Source organism: Brienomyrus brachyistius, chromosome 14 (assembly GCF_023856365.1).
Source record: "Brienomyrus brachyistius isolate T26 chromosome 14, BBRACH_0.4, whole genome shotgun sequence".
Lineage (NCBI taxonomy): Eukaryota > Metazoa > Chordata > Actinopteri > Osteoglossiformes > Mormyridae > Brienomyrus > Brienomyrus brachyistius.
This window is the reverse complement of record NC_064546.1, coordinates 24,563,331-24,581,143: the sequence shown is the minus strand read 5'-3', so window position 1 is coordinate 24,581,143 and position 17,813 is coordinate 24,563,331. Positions and strand designations below refer to the sequence as shown.

The window sequence follows — 17,813 nt, the reverse complement described above, 5'->3', positions numbered from 1 at the left end:
TTTTTACTTTTAAAAAGTGTAGCCGATAAAGAACAGAGACCTGGAACAGAGCTTGTGTGACGTACTGAACACCGTCGGGCAGAAGCACCACAGGATGACTTTGTTTCCTGCCTGTTTGCCTGAATTTAGGGGTTATACCAAAGTGTGATGTTTTGTCCGCTGGAAGCTCTTCTATATAAATTGTATTTAGCTCAAGTATCCATTACCTGTGTTTAGAAATAGGTTAGATGCCTATGAATACACAAGATTCTCCAGCATTCTTGGAAGTGGCATCACACTTTGATACTGAACAAAACATAAACCCCAACGTGAGGTGTCCCTATAAACCCCCCCCCCCAAAAAAAAATAAGTTTAGGAAAACCAATAATAATTCAGGTTATTGTTTCAGTGTTGTGCCTGACACTTTGAGAAGGCAGTGTAAATATGTATGTTGAAACCAGTAAATGTCTCAGAGGTACCGACTCCAATTCCAGCTGAGCCACCCTTCCCCCCCCCCCCCCCCCCCCCCCACGAGAGGGAACCTTGCCAGAGGAGACAGGACATCGCCCTCCTGTTTTCCAAAGGCATGATGCAGTACCGCGGAATGCCAGCACTGACACGTGTGCTGTTTTCACACACGACCGACCAGCATGTCTGTGGTCCGGTGTGGTTAAACGCTAATGGCCTCCCAGACGACTTCTGCTACTCAGCAACAATCGCTCTGCAGGCAAAGCGATTGGCGTAACCAGCAGAATCCAATCCCGCTGGTTAAATGACCATGAACGCCAAATTCCTTTTTTTTTTTTATAAACTTTTACAAGCCCATCTCAGGCCAAGCTGACTTTTCAGAATCATGCAGACGGCTGGATCCAACATGGGAGGAACGTACGGAGGGTAGCACGGCCTGGTGAAAGACACTGGCTTCGGTGTGACAACAAGTGCCAAACCCTCCAATCTATGATGAACCCAACGGTCTCATGACTGCTTGACCGTGGATTGTTCACACACAGATATATTTTAGTCTGCATGTTCGAGCTCACAGACGTGACACACATAATGAGAGACAATCTCCATGACAATGACGTCACGATTTACATTACGTAAATAAATATGACACTAGTTAACGCACATCAGATGCCGACAATGAGCAACCCTATCGGACTGGACTGGACCCTACTTACTGCAATGACCCGTGATGTCCCTCACCTTGAAAAGTAGCGGTTCATACATCTCTGTTAGGTTATCACTCAGATTTTAAGACCCTAGATTCCAAATGAAGTTGCCCAACTTTCGTTCAGGCCCAGCAAAAGGTTCATCCATGTCAGAGGGCCATTCTCTCCAATATTTTTAACTTCCCATCTCAGGACTAAAACGAGGTTCTTCAAGGTTAGCAGGTTCTAAGATCATTTCTTTTGTTTAGTTTATGACTTGAAATTCTACATGTTTACATATTAGATATTTTACAGGTTGGATGGAAGCCTTCAGAGATCATGAGGGATACCCTTCAAAAATTGATAAATTGCCAGCACACTCTCCTCCCCCATCACCATGGCCAGAGTCCTGTGCATAACCAAAGAGACAAAAGAGAGCCCGTGGTAACGGTGGGCCACGATCGGATTTCCGGCGGCGAAATCAGCAACAGATAAAACATGGGTTCCGTTGGGTGTTCCGACCGTGGGATTGGAGTGCACCCCCTGGTTCTCAGAGCTCCTGGTCTCAGGTGAACCTCTAAGTGCTTAGAACCGGCAAGCCAGATTAAGGATGGGAATTGGTACAACTCCGAATTGATGGAAAATATTCATAAATAGAAAAAGGACTGGATGCGAAACGGATGAAATGTAATAAAAATGAAACCTCTTAAGATATTAAATTCACATTTTCCTTCTATGAAAATTCAATAGGGTTCATATCTTCACTCGTTTATGCATACACCACAAATAGTAAAAAAAACAAAAAAACAATCAATATAAAAATCAAGCTAGAAAAAGGGGGGGGGGGTGTGTCCTGTTTGCACAAAGCAACGTCTAATCACACAAACCCTGCCTTGGGTAAAAAAGCCGAAAGGTGCAGTGGAGTGGCTAAGCTCAGCATGTCACGTCGAAGGTGCCTACACGCACCAGCAGAGGGCGACCACATTTTTAAGCCGCAAAGAAGACGGACGGCCCATTCACTATGCGTATCTCACATAGCCCCCCCATTCTCCTGACAACACACTGCGAAATTACTGTCCGATTAAACCATAGAAATTAATATAATTCAGCTGCTAGGCTGGAAGTTAATTTGTAAACAGCTTAAACAGTGGAGAAATGAAGTCATGGTCTACATTTGCCTCCATAATTAACTGAATCACAGCAGCGCTGAGTTATTCACACACTCGTGACTGACATCTAGGCAGAACATGGAGTAATTAAATTCCCTCGCTGAGGTTTAATTATATGCGGCTATAAATATGTAAGTTTCTGAAGGATATGTATACAAGTCAGAGGATTAGGACAGTCCAAAATAATAATTCAGGTCACAGAACAAGATTATCAGAACAACAAAAACCTAAGACACTGTAACCATCTGGTAACTCAGTTATTTTAACTCAAACGCTCACATCGCATTGTGTCTGTGACTACTAACTTTCAGCTTGAACGCCTTACGTTGCTTTGTGCAACCAGCAGAGCCTTGTCTCCCAAAGTGTGGTAACTTACCTGGGTCACAATCACACTGTGTTTGCGCACTAACCCCCAGTCTTGGTTCTGCTGAACTTTTGTACGTCAACATCAGCTAGGGGGCAGGCTTTATGGGTCTCTCCGTGTCGGTGTCACAGCCTCCCCCCACATAGCCACCACCACTTTCTGGTCCTCACTTCCCCAATACCTCACCCACTTGCATCCCCAACACAATTCCCCCCCCCCCAGTCCCCCACAAGTCACACCCCACTGGGGACCGTGAATGTACATGGTAGTTCCCCTTTTTTTGAAGGGGGGGGGGGAATAATAACTGTTTTTCACCAGCTACTTTTCCTCCGGGTGAGTCGTAGCGAATGCCCTGGGGTTGAGGGGGGGGGTGGGGTGGGGGGGGGGGGGCGGGTTCCATGCAGCAAACTATGCAAGCAAACCCCAGTCCATTACACTCAGGAAATAGAGGAAGGGGGCAACACAACCAAACACACAAGTAAACATTCGCTTTACCCCGCCCCAGAACTCTCCAGTGACAGCAAAGGCATACATGAGTACAGCGTGTAAGTGCATCGGCGAGCATGTGCGGACATGGCCTTCCTCTGTGGGAGCATACTGTTACCTGTTGTGGATCTGATAGTGGAGGTCACAGTAGACGAGGCGATTGAGGGGAGGCAGTCGTCGTCCTGGGAGAACCCAGCCTGAATGGCTCTCAGGTAACTGTGGCTTCGGGTGCGGAAACAGCCCGGCAGGTCCAAGGCCTCCATGGCCTGAGACTCTACTTCGCTAAAAACGGACTCGCAAACCGACTCAAACTGGCCATTGACCTCAGTCTCACTCACCTGAGAGACAAAAACAGGAATAGCAGTCCTTAATTTCGCGTCTTCCCCTCTCTGTCTGAGTCTGACTCTTCTCCTTTGTGCGGTAAATAACACGGAGGAACATTAGCGAAATGCAGACGGACTCCCGACACCCTCATGACCAACACTGGCCGCTGTACGGTCAAAGCAGACGCCGCACCGTTTGAAAGTCTGCTGCTGTTCTATTTTTTGTTATTATATATATATATATTTTTTTTAGGGAGCATGATCTCGCAGAGCTTTGCAGAAGCCAGAAAGTTATAGCTGGAAATGAAGAGAGAAGAACGTGTTTAAGGACGCCCAGCACACCTGAGGAGTTAGACAGGAGAAGGCACACTTCCGGGCTCGCTGTGGACCGCACCGAACCCAGGATCAACATAACAGATTGATATGCTTGTTAGCGACGTGATTCCAGAATTATTAATCAGTCATGGACGCAGTGAATAAAGCAACAAAGAAGCACAACGGGCGGAGAGGAGGACGACTGGCGTTTCGTTCATTCAGATTTGCTGCAAACGAGCCAGCCTGCTTTGAAGCGTCACCATACAGTGAACTAATTAATGATCTAACTGAAGTAACTGTTAAATTTAATACTATTTCAGGTACAACTGTCGTGACCTTTATTCTGTGTATTACAGTCACCAGGGGGACTCTTCAAGTCATATCGCTTACCAGATACCAAAGAGGGGTTTGTGATTCACGCTGTGCGTTGGGAGGCTTGCTGATGTTTGTATTTTGTTGGAAATGGCTGACACTGCTCTCTGTCAGGATTACACTGCAGGGAAACTGCATCTCCATTTCATGTGTGGTACGTAACTGGCGGCTCATTAGTATTTATGCATCTCACACCCGTAGTGGATGTTCATATTTGCCCCCCTAATTGACCAGTCACCCCCAGTCCAGATTCTATTTGAAATAAGGATCTTTACACGCAAATCTGCTGCCATTGGCACTGTGATAAAATTTACAATTGCAGAAACTGGTGGCCAAGAATGTATTTGACTCACGAAAATGGATCGCTAGACGATCACTTAGAAGGTAATGAAACATCAGCCAGACAATACTAAGCTAGTGAGCTTTTCTTGTGGTTTGTATTTGCTGTTACCATTTTAAACTGGCTAACAGATGACTTTAGCTGATGAAGCATTATCCCTGTCCTGACTATTATATATGCAAGTTTGTTCACCTGTGTTAGTGGAGTCATTGTGAATTACATCCCCGTGTTCAGCCAGACCTGAACAAAACACTTAACATCAGGACAAATGATGATTTATGACTGCGGACGTGTCATGCACAATGACTTCAAGGCTAAATTCAAACTTTTGATCAAGCTTATATGACTAGAGAGTCAGCAACGCCAGTCTGTCCTGCATCAGCCTGAAATGGGAATAAAATGTTGGGAATGACTGAACAGCAGGAAATCTGCAGAGAGGAGCCTGCAGGCGATCCGCTGAGTTATTTGCGCGAGCTCGTTAACCATAAATCGGGTACCGTATCTTTAAATCTCATTTGATTGATGTAGCTGTGGGAAGGGGACTTTTACAAAAAGCATTCAAAGATTGCTGATTCTCCGAAAGCGATGCAATTTGACATCATATCCTCAATTAACATCTACAGTTTCTCGTGCATTACAGTCCTTAATCTTCAAGCAATAACGGTAATCAGAAATTACTATTTTAACATTTCAGTGAGACGATTCAGTACACCGGTGCTCTGCATAGTTAATCTGTAAATAGTTCAGCATCCGATCTGCGTGCTTGATATATAATTATTTCCAGCAAAACCGCCTTCAAGATTTTCTCAATGAAAACTAAAATATTCCCGTAGGATTTTGCGTTTTTATTCACCATTACGGTGTTTCCATTAAACTGAGGGGCATACACAGGGGTGGGGCCATAGGTGCACTGGTCTCACCTGAAACCATATTGGCTCCTGGAATGCCCCCTCCCTTGTCACTCATCAATTCAAAACATATCATTGGCTCATGATATGAAGGCGTTTGGCCCCCTCTTTATGAATTATAGCCCCATTAATGCACCCAGTTTAAAAATCCTCGAATCGCTCCCGTTTTAAACTGATAAACCCTGGCTGAGAACCTGCTCGCTACTCAGGGAGGGCAACTAGAGAGATGAAGGTGAGACTCTGAAGCTGCCTGATGTCACATGATCCTGGGTTGAGCTGCTGGTAGCCCCCGTGTAGCAGAGGAGCGGAGGGCATGTGCTTAGGGACGGCTCACCTGGCTCACACAGCTCGCCTGGCTCAGTGTGCTCACCGCCCGCATGTAGCTCTGGTTGCGCGAGCGGAACTTGGGCGAGTTGTAGTTTGCCGTTGCGTCCAGTGTGAGGTTGTGGTGCAGGTCGCGGGCCGCCTGCAGATGGTAGTTCTGACTGGACGGGAAACGGGAAGGGGGGGGGGGGGGGGTGAGACAGCAGTGAGGGCCGATTCGGAGCGGAAGACACTCGTCTGTAGACAAGGCAAAATAAGTGGAACAAATAAATCTTTGTCTACTTGGTACCAAAACTTGTGCATGTCGTGTAGATCTCTGAGGGTTATTTAAAAATAAAAACACATACTTTTGAGGAGGTGGGTACCAGCATTCACACATCACACGGGGAAACTAACAACCAGGCTGCCAGTCTAAATCATCCTGCAGAGAATGTAAGTCCCACAGGAGTGAGCAGGACAGCAATGGAGTCACCATTGCCATTTTCCACGAAAGAAAGGCTCTCACTACATGGCCAAAGATGCAGCATTTGATAACACTCTATATATACAACATATATAAAATTGGCCATTTCATTTATTGCTGCAATGACCCAGCCACAGAAGTAGGACAAGGCAAGGTTCCTTTCGGCTGCCGAGTAAGTGGCTGTCAAAGAACAAGTGGTGTTTACAAGGTCAGAGAGACGGACAGCCCCCTCCCCCACACCAATCTCCCCATGCCTGCAAAAGTGGCCCTTTATAGATTCTGCTAATCTTCAGCACCATGAGATGAAGGAAGTGAGTGAGAGAGAGAGAGAGAGATGGTTTTCAAAGCTTTGTATTAAAAAGCACAGAATAAACAAATCAAAAGTGTTTTTTTCCCCGAACTTAAAGGTTTCTCCGCATCATCAGGACTTACGGGAATGCAGCATGACTGCGTATGTTGACTGTGTATTACAAACGTGCCATTTGTAGGCTGTCTATGACAGCCGAGGCACCTTAGACACTTTGCAGGATGTGCTGCCTCACTACAAAAGGAAAAAAGGCACGATCAGGCTACCGGCACATCCCAGTATTACTTTTTCATGGAATGTGTGTCCATGCACACTGTGCCCTTGATCTCTGTAGGGTGGAAACAGGAATAAAGGTTTAAGATTGGCTGCCGTGAGCTGTTTCAAGCAATCAGCTCATTGATGTTGATGAGGTCGTGTCAATTAAAGGGAAAGGAAAAGGAAGTACACAGGTTTGCCAAACCAGACGTATTCACCTTAAATCCGCCGCAAAGTTGGTGATGTAGTTAGTCACGTCTCCGTTCTTTTTATCCAAAGGCCACAAACTGCGAAAGAAAAGAGAAGAAACTGAAACGGTGACTCAGGAAGGGTGACGCCGCGTGTCTTTCTCTTGTATTTCAGTTCATAACTCGCTGAAATCTTATTGTAGAAACATGAAAAAACACTGACTAAATCCGTAATCTGTCTTCTTTTCAAAACATCTATTGTCGGAAGTATTAAAGTTTTTAAAATTAGGTTAAATCTACAAAAAAGTAAACCATGTCGCCTTTCTTTGTTTTACCTGCATCGGGGGTGTGTAGTGCCGCCCTCACATGAAGATCACTACTCGCATTCTAAATAGCCGCATTTCCACGTATTCAAACCGCATTCGCATGGTAATTAGATGAACAACGTAACGGTGAAACGCGATCCAGATACATCCGCAACAGCACCATAAAAAGGGGGGGGGGGGGGATGTGGCCAGGTGTGAACGGCTCATTCATACACATGAGAGCTCCTACATATTCAATGGCTGGAGGCCAGAAATAGTGACATGAGTTTGGTTTTTCTTATTTATTTATCCAACTGAATGTTGCAACTACACCATTTAGTCATCTTCATGTAGCCAAGACTTTGGTGATCAGATATCTGGGATCAAAACAAACTGCCACCATTGCTTACTATGTACTTCTATAATGTTTCCGCAAGTGTTCCAAACTGAATTTTGCAATGTCTATACTTTGATGTCAAACTTCACATAAATATTACATATTTAAAAAGTATACTAAGATTAAGGTGAGTTTAATGCCAAAACAAATACATAAGAAATAATTTATTTGCCATGAATTGAATTATTATATGGAATGAAATGTGCGACCATGTCCCAGTCAGGGAAAAAGTGTGTTCCCTACTGCTAGACCCAAGAGGGTTAAGCTCCACCCTTGAGCAAATAGGTCAGCCAATGAGAAAAGCCGAAACCCAGTGTCAGGCCTCAATCTTCAGAATGGACCTCCCCCACCACTGCCGATTACTGCGCAGCCGATTAACTCTTTTTCAGGCGCGCTAATGACTTTGTAAGCGTCCCGCGGATAAACATATGCTTCGCGATGCCAGTTTACCCCCTTACTGCATCCAGAGAGGAAACCCTGGAACCCTTTACACGCCATATGGCCGACAATAATCAGAAGGAATAAAACATCTCGTCAGCGAAGCGCATTTCAAGATGGCAACAGCAGCCCGAGTTTCCTGTTTACGGAGTGGTTGCTTCTAACGGTAGCTTCACAGCAAGATCCGACAGAGAACACCAAACACGGCACGACGCCGCATCCAGAATGTTCCGGCTCTGTCGCTGTTTTAGGTAAATTGGAAACCTATACAGTTGTTTTCACATAGTTATGAGCAAAAAAAAATAATTGTTAGAGGGAAGAGGAGTAAAAAAGTTTTATTATTATATACTATGTTATGTAGGTTCATCGCTGTTGACGGAAATCAGCAGCTCCAGGTGAAAGCAGCGTAGTGCGGCGAGAGGTATGCAGATTACATCTGCAATCTGTGTCTGGACATGCTGATACGTCGCTCCTATTGGGGGAAGCTATTACTGCAAACAGGCCTTGTATCTGCTCCACTTCAGTGCATTCATTTCAGTCTTCATCAGTCAGCGATGCGACTGAGACGGACCAAAGCGAAGAGGAGAGGGATGATGGATGCCACATGGATTCCTCTTCTCCATCTCCCCTCGCGGCCAGCGCTGAAGCGACCCATCCACGGCGACGCCTGAACCGACCGGTCAGGCGATTGGCCCCGGGAGGCACATTTACATCACGAATATCATAAAAGGAAAAAAAAAAAAAAAAAAAGCGAGGGAGGAAGATGGACTTGATAGGGAGGGAATAATGGCCGAGGGGATTCCGTGGGGCTCCGAAGAGGCATGGATGAACAAAGGCAACAGGAAGTCAGACGAGAAGCAAGCCCCCCGTTTACCAAGCAGACTTAATTATGAGAGAGATAATGCTGTTCGCTGCCTGGTATCAGACCGTGACTGGGCTTTGCCAATGGGCCTTGATGTAATGGATGGAGATGGGAAAAAAACACAGGAACAGTCTTGGGCATCAAGGAGTTGCACTACATTAGCGGCCTCTGTGACCTGTCTTCTGTAGGTGATACAATAGCAGTAACGTGGAGAGGATCAGGAAGTCGACAACGGGAACAGAGCAGCAAGGCCCAGCCTTTAGTGACTGAAGTAAGACTCAGTCTCTCACTAGAATGCCTGCTTTCCACGAGGAACAAACCCTGGGCTCAATCCCAGCACATAACCCACCGAGGCTCAAACCCAGCACATAACCCACCAAGGCACAAAGCAGCCACAGAATCAGCCTGAGATCAAATGAGGCACAGAACTAATTCAGGCTTAAATCCAGCATAAAACTCAGGGTCAAACCTGGCACAGAGTCAACTGGAGAAAAGCCCAGCACAGAACCAACCCAAGCTGAAACCCACCACAGCAAAAAAAAGCTGGGGTAAAACCCAGTGCATTGAACCAACCCTAGCTAAAACCTGGCAGAGTGAACCAACCTGGGGTCATACCCGGCACAGACCGGCTGCATCTCATCCAGCCTGGGCCCTCTGTGAGCGTGAAGGGCTGCGGTTGATCCCCTGCAGATCTTCAACTCTTCCCCAAAATCACCGTCAAAGATAAGGACAAACCACCTGGATCCACAGATGGATGATGAATCCGCCAAGACCCAACCTGCAGTGTCTTACAACTCAACAAAGAGCAGTAGGGCCTTGTGGAAGGATCCAGAGAGGGAGCGTCCAGACGCCACCTGCATGCACCAAGGTGACCCCGCTTTTAATCAAGACACCTGGCAACAGAGCTCCAGAAGGCCAGGCCGCCATACTGGCACCTTGCCGAAACTATTATGAATTAAGGAATTTGGAGTTGGGATCTCAGGAAGTGAGTAAGGAGTGTCTGCTAACAGCATGATCTGAGTGAATAATTACCTTATGTCACATTCTGAATTAATGGGTGCTTTCGTGAGTAATTTTGATTAATTATGCCGGCTACTCAAAGGGATAATCACAGCTACAAGCGGAGTTATTTTAAACCCCAAATAACGGTGGGTGATTGAACGGTCTGCCACAGACCCTGTCTGATACCTAATAAGGCAGGAGTCATTACAGAAAGCACTCCTCATCTGAATTAGAGAGATTGCATTGCTATTATCTCCTATCCATGATCCTTTGATCGAACCATTAATCTCCTACCACGGCCGCTTGTTTTATCACACGCCATTGTTTTTGGGGTCCACCATTAATACATCTGCGTTTGTGTATAAATACGATCCACCAATCTGCGTTCCCGGTCAGCCTGGGACAGGGAGGGCACAGCCCACTCGGGAGACTTGGTGGAAGAACAATGCAATTCCATATAGATTAATTATTCATAGTTAAGTTATTAATGGGGCAGCATCTCTCAGCACGGCGATCATTGCCAATAAACCCAGAGCTGTTCAACAGCACCAATTGCACCGAGAGGAAGATTTTGCACACAGCTCACAGGTGCGCGCTGTGCCTTTTGAAGTGGCTTCCCGTCTGAGGGACAGTGAGAATAAGTTCTGTGCTCAAGGATTCCATCACCCCCTCCCCCTTCCCGGCACCTGCAGTGGGGAGATACCGGACAGCTGTGTGTGACTTTCGCTGCTGTTTTGTCAGCGTCTCCGTAGACGGAACACACGTGACGCTCTGCCTATGTCACCATCGGCCACCAAAACTCACAGTCACACGCTGAGACATGAAATTTCTCTGGGCGACGGGGAGAGCAGGATGATTATTCAGCATAATGATAACAGCTTAGCGTGACGCATCTGGATACTGTAAATGGCACCAAAGACACTGGGAAATGCCTTCAAAGTGCTCGTTTCCCATCTTCTCCACGGTGTCCAAGGGGCACAAGGGGACGTCCATAACATGGCAGTGTGGGGCCTGACGTAGGTCATGCCTTTAAAACCAAAGGAGGAGAAGGAGCAAGCTGGAGAGGGTCTATATCTCTGAATGTGAAGCCGGGAGAGGCTGCCCGAGAAATGTGCCTGAACAAAAAACGCCGACTGTTGCAGTCATCCTCGCTAATCATGGGAAAAATGGTGGGGGCCTTGTCTCTATTCCTCTGGCAGGACACAAGGGGGATCATACAGTGTATTAGCTGGAAAAGGAGCTAACTTACAGGGATTAAAAAAGCGTGTGATACAGGCATTTCTTTCTGAGTGCTTTGTGAACTTTGGAACTTTGGCAGACATGATGGATTCTGTCACCGTGTTAGGCGCGGCTCCAAAGTGGTGGTGCTGGAGCAGTAATTTCAGAGCCAGCGGAGAATACCGATGTGAAGCCGGTAGGGGGGGAGGAGGGCATCCTGGCACAGGAACCCTGACCGCTGTGCAGGCGAGAGCTCGTTCCGCACTGATCCAGGGCCCCCGCGAAGAAGGAGCACCTGATCGCGGTCACAGGGATGTCCAGCACCAGGATGGCGAGAGATGGCCGACTTCCTATTTTTAATGGGCCATAGGAAGAACACTGGGGAAGTACCGGTCAGACCAAGATATTACAAGCAACCGCAGGAGGACCTACTGAAACACAACCATTAGAACAGCACCTGCAGACCGTCCAAAAGGGGACCGAATCCGCTCACACCAAGTCATGAAAAAGGCAGGGGACTGATCTCCAAATTCACAAAGCAGAACATATGCATGGTAGAAAAACAAGACTTAAGTGAGAATGAATGGGGGCTCAAGTGTGATAGAGGTCCTGATGACATGTGTAAAATGTGTAAAACGCGTGTAAACCATAATATCACTCCAAAAACGGTCCAAAACAGACCACGCAAGGAAAATGTTACCCATAAACCAGGAAAGAATTATTGTTTGTAAATGAAAAGCTGATTCTTCTTCTTAAGACATCTATTTATGACCAGGGGATAAACTGCTTGCGAATTCACAGGCTGTATGCTGTAACATTTCAAGTCTGTGGGTGGCACCATTACTGGAAAAGCACGAGAAGATGAGGCGATAAAAAGTTCTCCGTTATCCTGAATGGACTGACCTGGGCTGCTGATTTGGAAGAAGGTGCCTTTTAAATGCGCTTCGGAATGTATATGGTAATTATAATTTGTGTGCTCAACAATGAACACCGAGGAACGCAGTCTTGTTTGGGAGATAATAGTAATTGTGTTTTTCCACAATGGCACTTTTACATTTTCATGGGAAGGGACCAAATCCACATTAAAATGTCATATTTTTCACGTAATATTCAAATCCATATTGTTCAATAAGAAAGATGAGAACAAAGGAAGTATCTCGACAGAAATAAAGTAATAATTTCATTTTTTTCCCTAAATTAAAATGAGTGCTAAGAAAAGTATTTATCTTCATTTTCCTTAAAATTGATATCGGCGCAGACTAGCGTAATTTCTTTTGACTGATAAGATCCTTTGAAATTTGATTTATTTTACTTGATAAAGCACCTTTTGTCACCTTCAATTTATGTCACCATTTTTCTTTTTTGTTCTTCATTTTGCTGGACAGGTTGCTGCCGCCAGGGGGGGGGGGGGGGGCGGGAATAATGCTGTGGATAGCTGCAGGCAGAGCCCCCAACCTCACACCACCCAAATGGAACAGAAATCTCACCGCTGCTGCCGGTAAGGCCGGTGATGTAGCCAGATGGAAGCCAGATCGCACCGGTCGTTGTTAAAAGGGCTCACCAGTTTAAGGGCAGTTTTAGGTGTTTACCACAAACTCAATCCACCTATTTATAAGAGGCCCCTGAGGTTTGCCACCCCCTGCTGGCCACAATCAATCATCACAACAAATGTTACATAAAGACACACCTTATTTAGGAGATGCTGAAGTAACATGTTCTGCTAACCAGCTAACTAGCTACAATTTTCTGACTGTACTTAATAACTACTTGTTTAGTTTTTGGAACATCTGGGGGGCAGAGAGATCCCCAGAAACGACAAACCCACCCCTGCACTCATCCATGTTTCCATTTTCTATCCTTCATCAAAATTATTCATCACTGCAAACCAGGCCATTAATCCTAATTACTTTTAGTAATAGTGATTAGCTATGATACACAAACTTGATACATTTCACGCGTACAGATAAATAGTTTATGTGGACACTATTAAACACTATTACTAATTATGCATGGATACAGTTAGATCTTGTCTAGTGTACCTTAGTTTCTCAGTGTTTGCTTGTACTGGGCTCTGTCTGGTTCCACACTAGAAGTTTTCTACAACAAGCACATGTCATACACGTTATTACTAACAGGTGTATAAACGTCCAATTTTAATTCCCTACAGAGGTTTTCCATTACAGCACAAAAACATGAGGTGCCTCTTTCGTATTGCTGTTTTGCAGACGCGCGTTTTCACATTTTACCAACGCACTTTGAGGTGTCGCACATTTGACAAATAACCCCGTATCAGGTTTTAATAATAAATAATAATATTAATACATTTTATTTATAAATGCCTTTCTGGACACCGTGCAGCAAATGCAAAAGAACAATTTAAATAATGAAACTATAATAATACATAAAATACAAGAATATAAAACATAAGGTTAAATTAGACAAAAAGTATTTTCCATAATTTTACTGACTGACTCATTCAATCTCATAAACTGACCCCACATCCAGAAACCAAAAACCAGCTTAATCATCCGAGCTCCACGGCGCCCCCCTTCTGTCATGTCCTGTTATTTTCTGTTTTCCTGAATTTTCCTGTAACATTCATGGCTGGAATGTAATTCGGAGCTCAGAGAGTGTGACAAGTGTGACAGGTAATCAATAAAGATACACATTTAATAGAGTGCGCTAATTAAACGGGTTTGCCCTGGGCTTGATTGGGCACAGAAGGATGTGGCCCTGTAGTTTGGGAAAGACGTTTATCAGCGAATCAGACTGAAATGTCCCACATCCTGTCACAGCTGAGCAGGCAGGCTGAGTGCCTGAAGTACGAATTTGTCCGAGCTGCTTGGTGTGAACGTTGGGGGCGACTGTCAAATGCACATTCACATGGTCAGAGGGCCCTGGGGTATTTCAATTCTCCCCCCCCCACCCCCACGAATACTACAAGGGTGGTGATAATGAATGTTGTTGTCCAGGGGGGTTAGAGCCTGGGTAAATCCTTGCATTACATCACCTCTGCCAACTGAGAGAAGAGGAGTCGTCACACCCTAATCAATCCATCCATCCATCCATCCATCCATCCTTTAACTGCGTATCCTGGTCTGGGTCAATGGGGGCATGAGATGATTCAATGTATTATTTTTACGATGCTACTTATGGATACATATATTCAAAGAAACAAGACTCGCCTCATTCCAGCAACCCCTGGTGAGCACGCTGTTGTCGGTGCAACGCTAATTTGCCTGTTAACTGCTTTAATGTGCTGTCAGATCCTGCTGCCATGTGCGAGCTCATGTCCATGATGCTGCAAAGTGAATTTCATGCCTAAGCAGCCAGGTTCTTTCACAGCGTGACGTCCCTCACGGAAAGTACTGCAGGCTCCGGGAAAATGGCCCCCCTGCAGATTTCGCTGACTGCAAGCCTGAAGGAAGATCTCTACTCCAAGCTTGGTGGACATTTCTGATCTTCACCTCGACAAGACAGCCCAGCCTGCATGCAGACTTAGGTCGCCAACAGATACCGAACCCGACCTGGTTTCACTCTCAGTTGCGCTGAATTGGCTAGACCGCCCTCTAGGATTTCAAAATCTCTGCCCAGCCTAAAACAGTAAACATAAGACTGGCCCAGAAAGACCAATGCATTCCATTCTGAGGTGAGGAGTGTCCTACCTCTGAGGGTCCAGCAGGGGGCGCTGCACGACGGCCTTAACGAGTGCATCGGGCCGGATGGACTTCTGGGGTGAGGTGGCTGGGCTGCCGTCAGACTCGCCGCTGTCGTCATCGGCCATGGCCTTGATGTAGCTGCCGCTTCTCATCCTCCGGCAGGGAATCTCCTCATCCTTGCCGGCCCCCGGGTAGCCCCCCCACTCGTCCTGGGGCACCTGTGTGGCACAACACGGCACACCAGGGCTCGTCGAGAGGGGGGGGGCACGAAAAATGAACATTCATGCAGTGAGCCGGTGTATCAGAGCTGAGAACGTGACCTTCATGACCTTCTGTGAAGACGTGAAACGCCCACCCCCACGCACCTAATATCCCCTCGTGGGGGTTTTAAGGTGAAAACAATCTGGAGATTTCAGCCAGAGTCACGCATCACATATGACTGAGAGGAAATCCAAAGAAGCTGAAGAATCCAGAAGTGCGTAATTTGCATGCCCTAGTGTTACAGTGGCCACCCCACCCCCCCACTATAAGAGAAGAGATTACCAATTTGTACCTTTGCTTGTCACTGGGGCTGCACCCTCAAGGGCCGGCCAGATGTACCATAGCTGTAGATAAATGTACCTTTTAGTCTAATTTAAGGAACCGAAATGGATTCTGAGAAACATCCCCAAAGTATAAACAACGTTAATTTACCCCCGATGGTACAAAAATGTCCCTCATAGTCCATTTCTGTACCTTAAAAGGTACATTTACCCTTGAGGGTACAGCGTGAGTAACAAGCAAAGGAACAAACTGGTACCTTGTTTTTCTGACATGGTACCCAGCGAATCTCCGCTGTCTCACGTCGGAGAAAAAGTTAAAAGATCAGCATATTAATAAGGAAATTTATGTGAGGGGAAATTACAGATAAACACTTTACGTTAAAAACAACAGCTATAGCAAATCACTTAAAAGCTGTTTGAAAAATAAGCCATTAATTAAACCCCTAAATTTCGATTCAATGTGACCATCTTTGTGGTGTACCAGAAATAATAATTGCCCTCCCCTCTAACCCTAACAACACAGGCAAAGGCGGTACACATCGTGAATAATGGATCAATTACACTCCAATTAGCAGATACCTTTAACCGCCGGCTAAGTCATTCGTTCGTTCGTTTGTTTTCTTTGCTGGAAAAACACCACTGGATAAATAGCCAAAAATCCCATACTGAATAAAGAACATTGCGGCCCTCGCGAGATGGCGGATTAGTGCGCGTGGAGCGTGAAGGAAAATCGTCACCCAACAGGAATGGATCCGGCGCCAGAGCCAGCAGATAGCGTTAGCTCTGCTTGCCACAAACACTGAGCAGCGTGCAGTGGTGAGGTTAATTAAGTCTTCGAGGAGTATGATATTTTTAGACGTATAATTAAGGCAAGATGCCGGCGGGCATAGTGCGAGCCATGCTAGTATTTATGTTTAATTTGCGATTGCGATTGGCACAAAGAGGAAGGGGGGGCGGGGGGGGGGCTACTATGGCTGAACAGACCGGAAGGTTCCTGAGGACCATCAGGGTTGCAGCTGGAATGGGAAGTTTTTCATGGTGTAAGGAGATTTTCTCTGCATTCTCAACCGAGAACGTAGGAACTCATGCTCCATCAGACTCTGGCTGATACTGGAGGTTCTGCTTCTGCATCTGCTGTGTCCAGCCTCCTGCCAGTCGTCAAGACAGGAGGCCCCCCTGGATGGAAGATGGCCCAGCACCAGGGGGATCTGTGTCTCGAAACGCGAGTCGGCGGCTGAATGCAAAACGAGGTGCCGTCAAGCGAGGCGACTCTAACGAGAGCAGGAGTGACACGCTCCCATAACGAGGGCGTCCTGGGTGGCCCGTCACACCGAGTAAGCCATCACCACGTCAGGCCGCTTCACTCTGCCTCTAATCAGGTGCTAACGGCCGTCCACCTTGGCCGGTCGACACGGTAATTAATTAGCTTATTAAATGCTGCCGCAATGCTCTATCAGCAGAACTATCAAAGTCTAATCCCCTCTTTGTACCCTTTGTGAAAAAAAGGGCTGCATTTCCCTAGAAACCAAATTAATCAGGCTTTAAGAGAGCAATAAAAAAGTTGTTTCTCCATTCTACATCGGCAGCCATTCGTTAGAGCGATTTAATGGTGGGAATGCATCACCCTCGTTACTGCCATTGGAATTCGTCAAGCTCTACTCCACACCTCCAGAATGTTTGCGGGATGTTTGGGGGTTTCAGACTTGTTGACATCCAACCCAGTGTCCTCCCTGACGAATCTGCTGTGGATGGAGCTTAGACCCTACTGTAGACAAAAGTCAAACCTTCCCTTCAGGATCACATATCAGTGCCAGCCTGCGGACTTGGGATGTGTGGAAGCCTTTGAGGTGTGAACCCCCCCCCCCCCCCCCCCACACACAAAGTTTACCAAAGGAAGGCCAGGTTTAGCACCACAAGGTCTAAACAAGTGAAAATGAAGGAAAATGATCCATCGTTTACTTTTGAGGATGTCTCAGATCTAGCAAGTATTCGCGGGATGAATACTAAGAATATTCATCTTCAGAAAGGTGCTACAAGAAATATTAGGGAATCCCCCATCGCTTCAGGGAGAGGATCTCAGACGTAGAATAATTCTGTCAGCTCTGACGGGCTTGGGGGATTTTTGCTGGGAGCTGTGTTGCCCATATGGTCTGGTGCCTTTCAGACATTTTAGCCGATGCCAGAGCCCCGCCTCAATCTGCACATGTCTACCAAATCCATTAAACAACAGTGCTCGTGTCTGGAGATGTATTGGCATGTTTATGCAAAACCTTTAGATACTATGTGGTTATTGTTCTAGTGCTTCCCATCATTATCACATTAGTCAATACGTGTGGCCAGAAATGAGCTCTGCACCATCTGGATGTCAGCTAAATGGGACAGAGGAAGAAAAGGTCTGTGAAGGAATCAGAGCGAATTTCTTTGCCGCTGCATCATGTTCGCAAGA

General features: G+C 46.2%; 1 protein-coding gene across 5 annotated transcripts in view; it reads right to left on the bottom strand.

Moving 5' to 3' along the window:
• Nucleotides 1–17,813, bottom strand: part of LOC125707903 (disks large-associated protein 2-like) — a 140,825-nt gene that overhangs the window by 28,583 nt on the left and 94,429 nt on the right. For all 5 annotated transcript variants that reach the window (XM_048975323.1, XM_048975319.1, XM_048975320.1 and 2 more), the window contains 4 exons: nucleotides 14,832–15,043; nucleotides 6,975–7,043; nucleotides 5,742–5,892; nucleotides 3,268–3,487 (listed from right to left, as the gene is read on the bottom strand). In XM_048975323.1, the coding sequence (XP_048831280.1) occupies nucleotides 3,268–3,487; nucleotides 5,742–5,892; nucleotides 6,975–7,043; nucleotides 14,832–15,043 (652 nt within the window). The remainder of the gene's footprint in view (nucleotides 1–3,267; nucleotides 3,488–5,741; nucleotides 5,893–6,974; nucleotides 7,044–14,831; nucleotides 15,044–17,813) is intronic.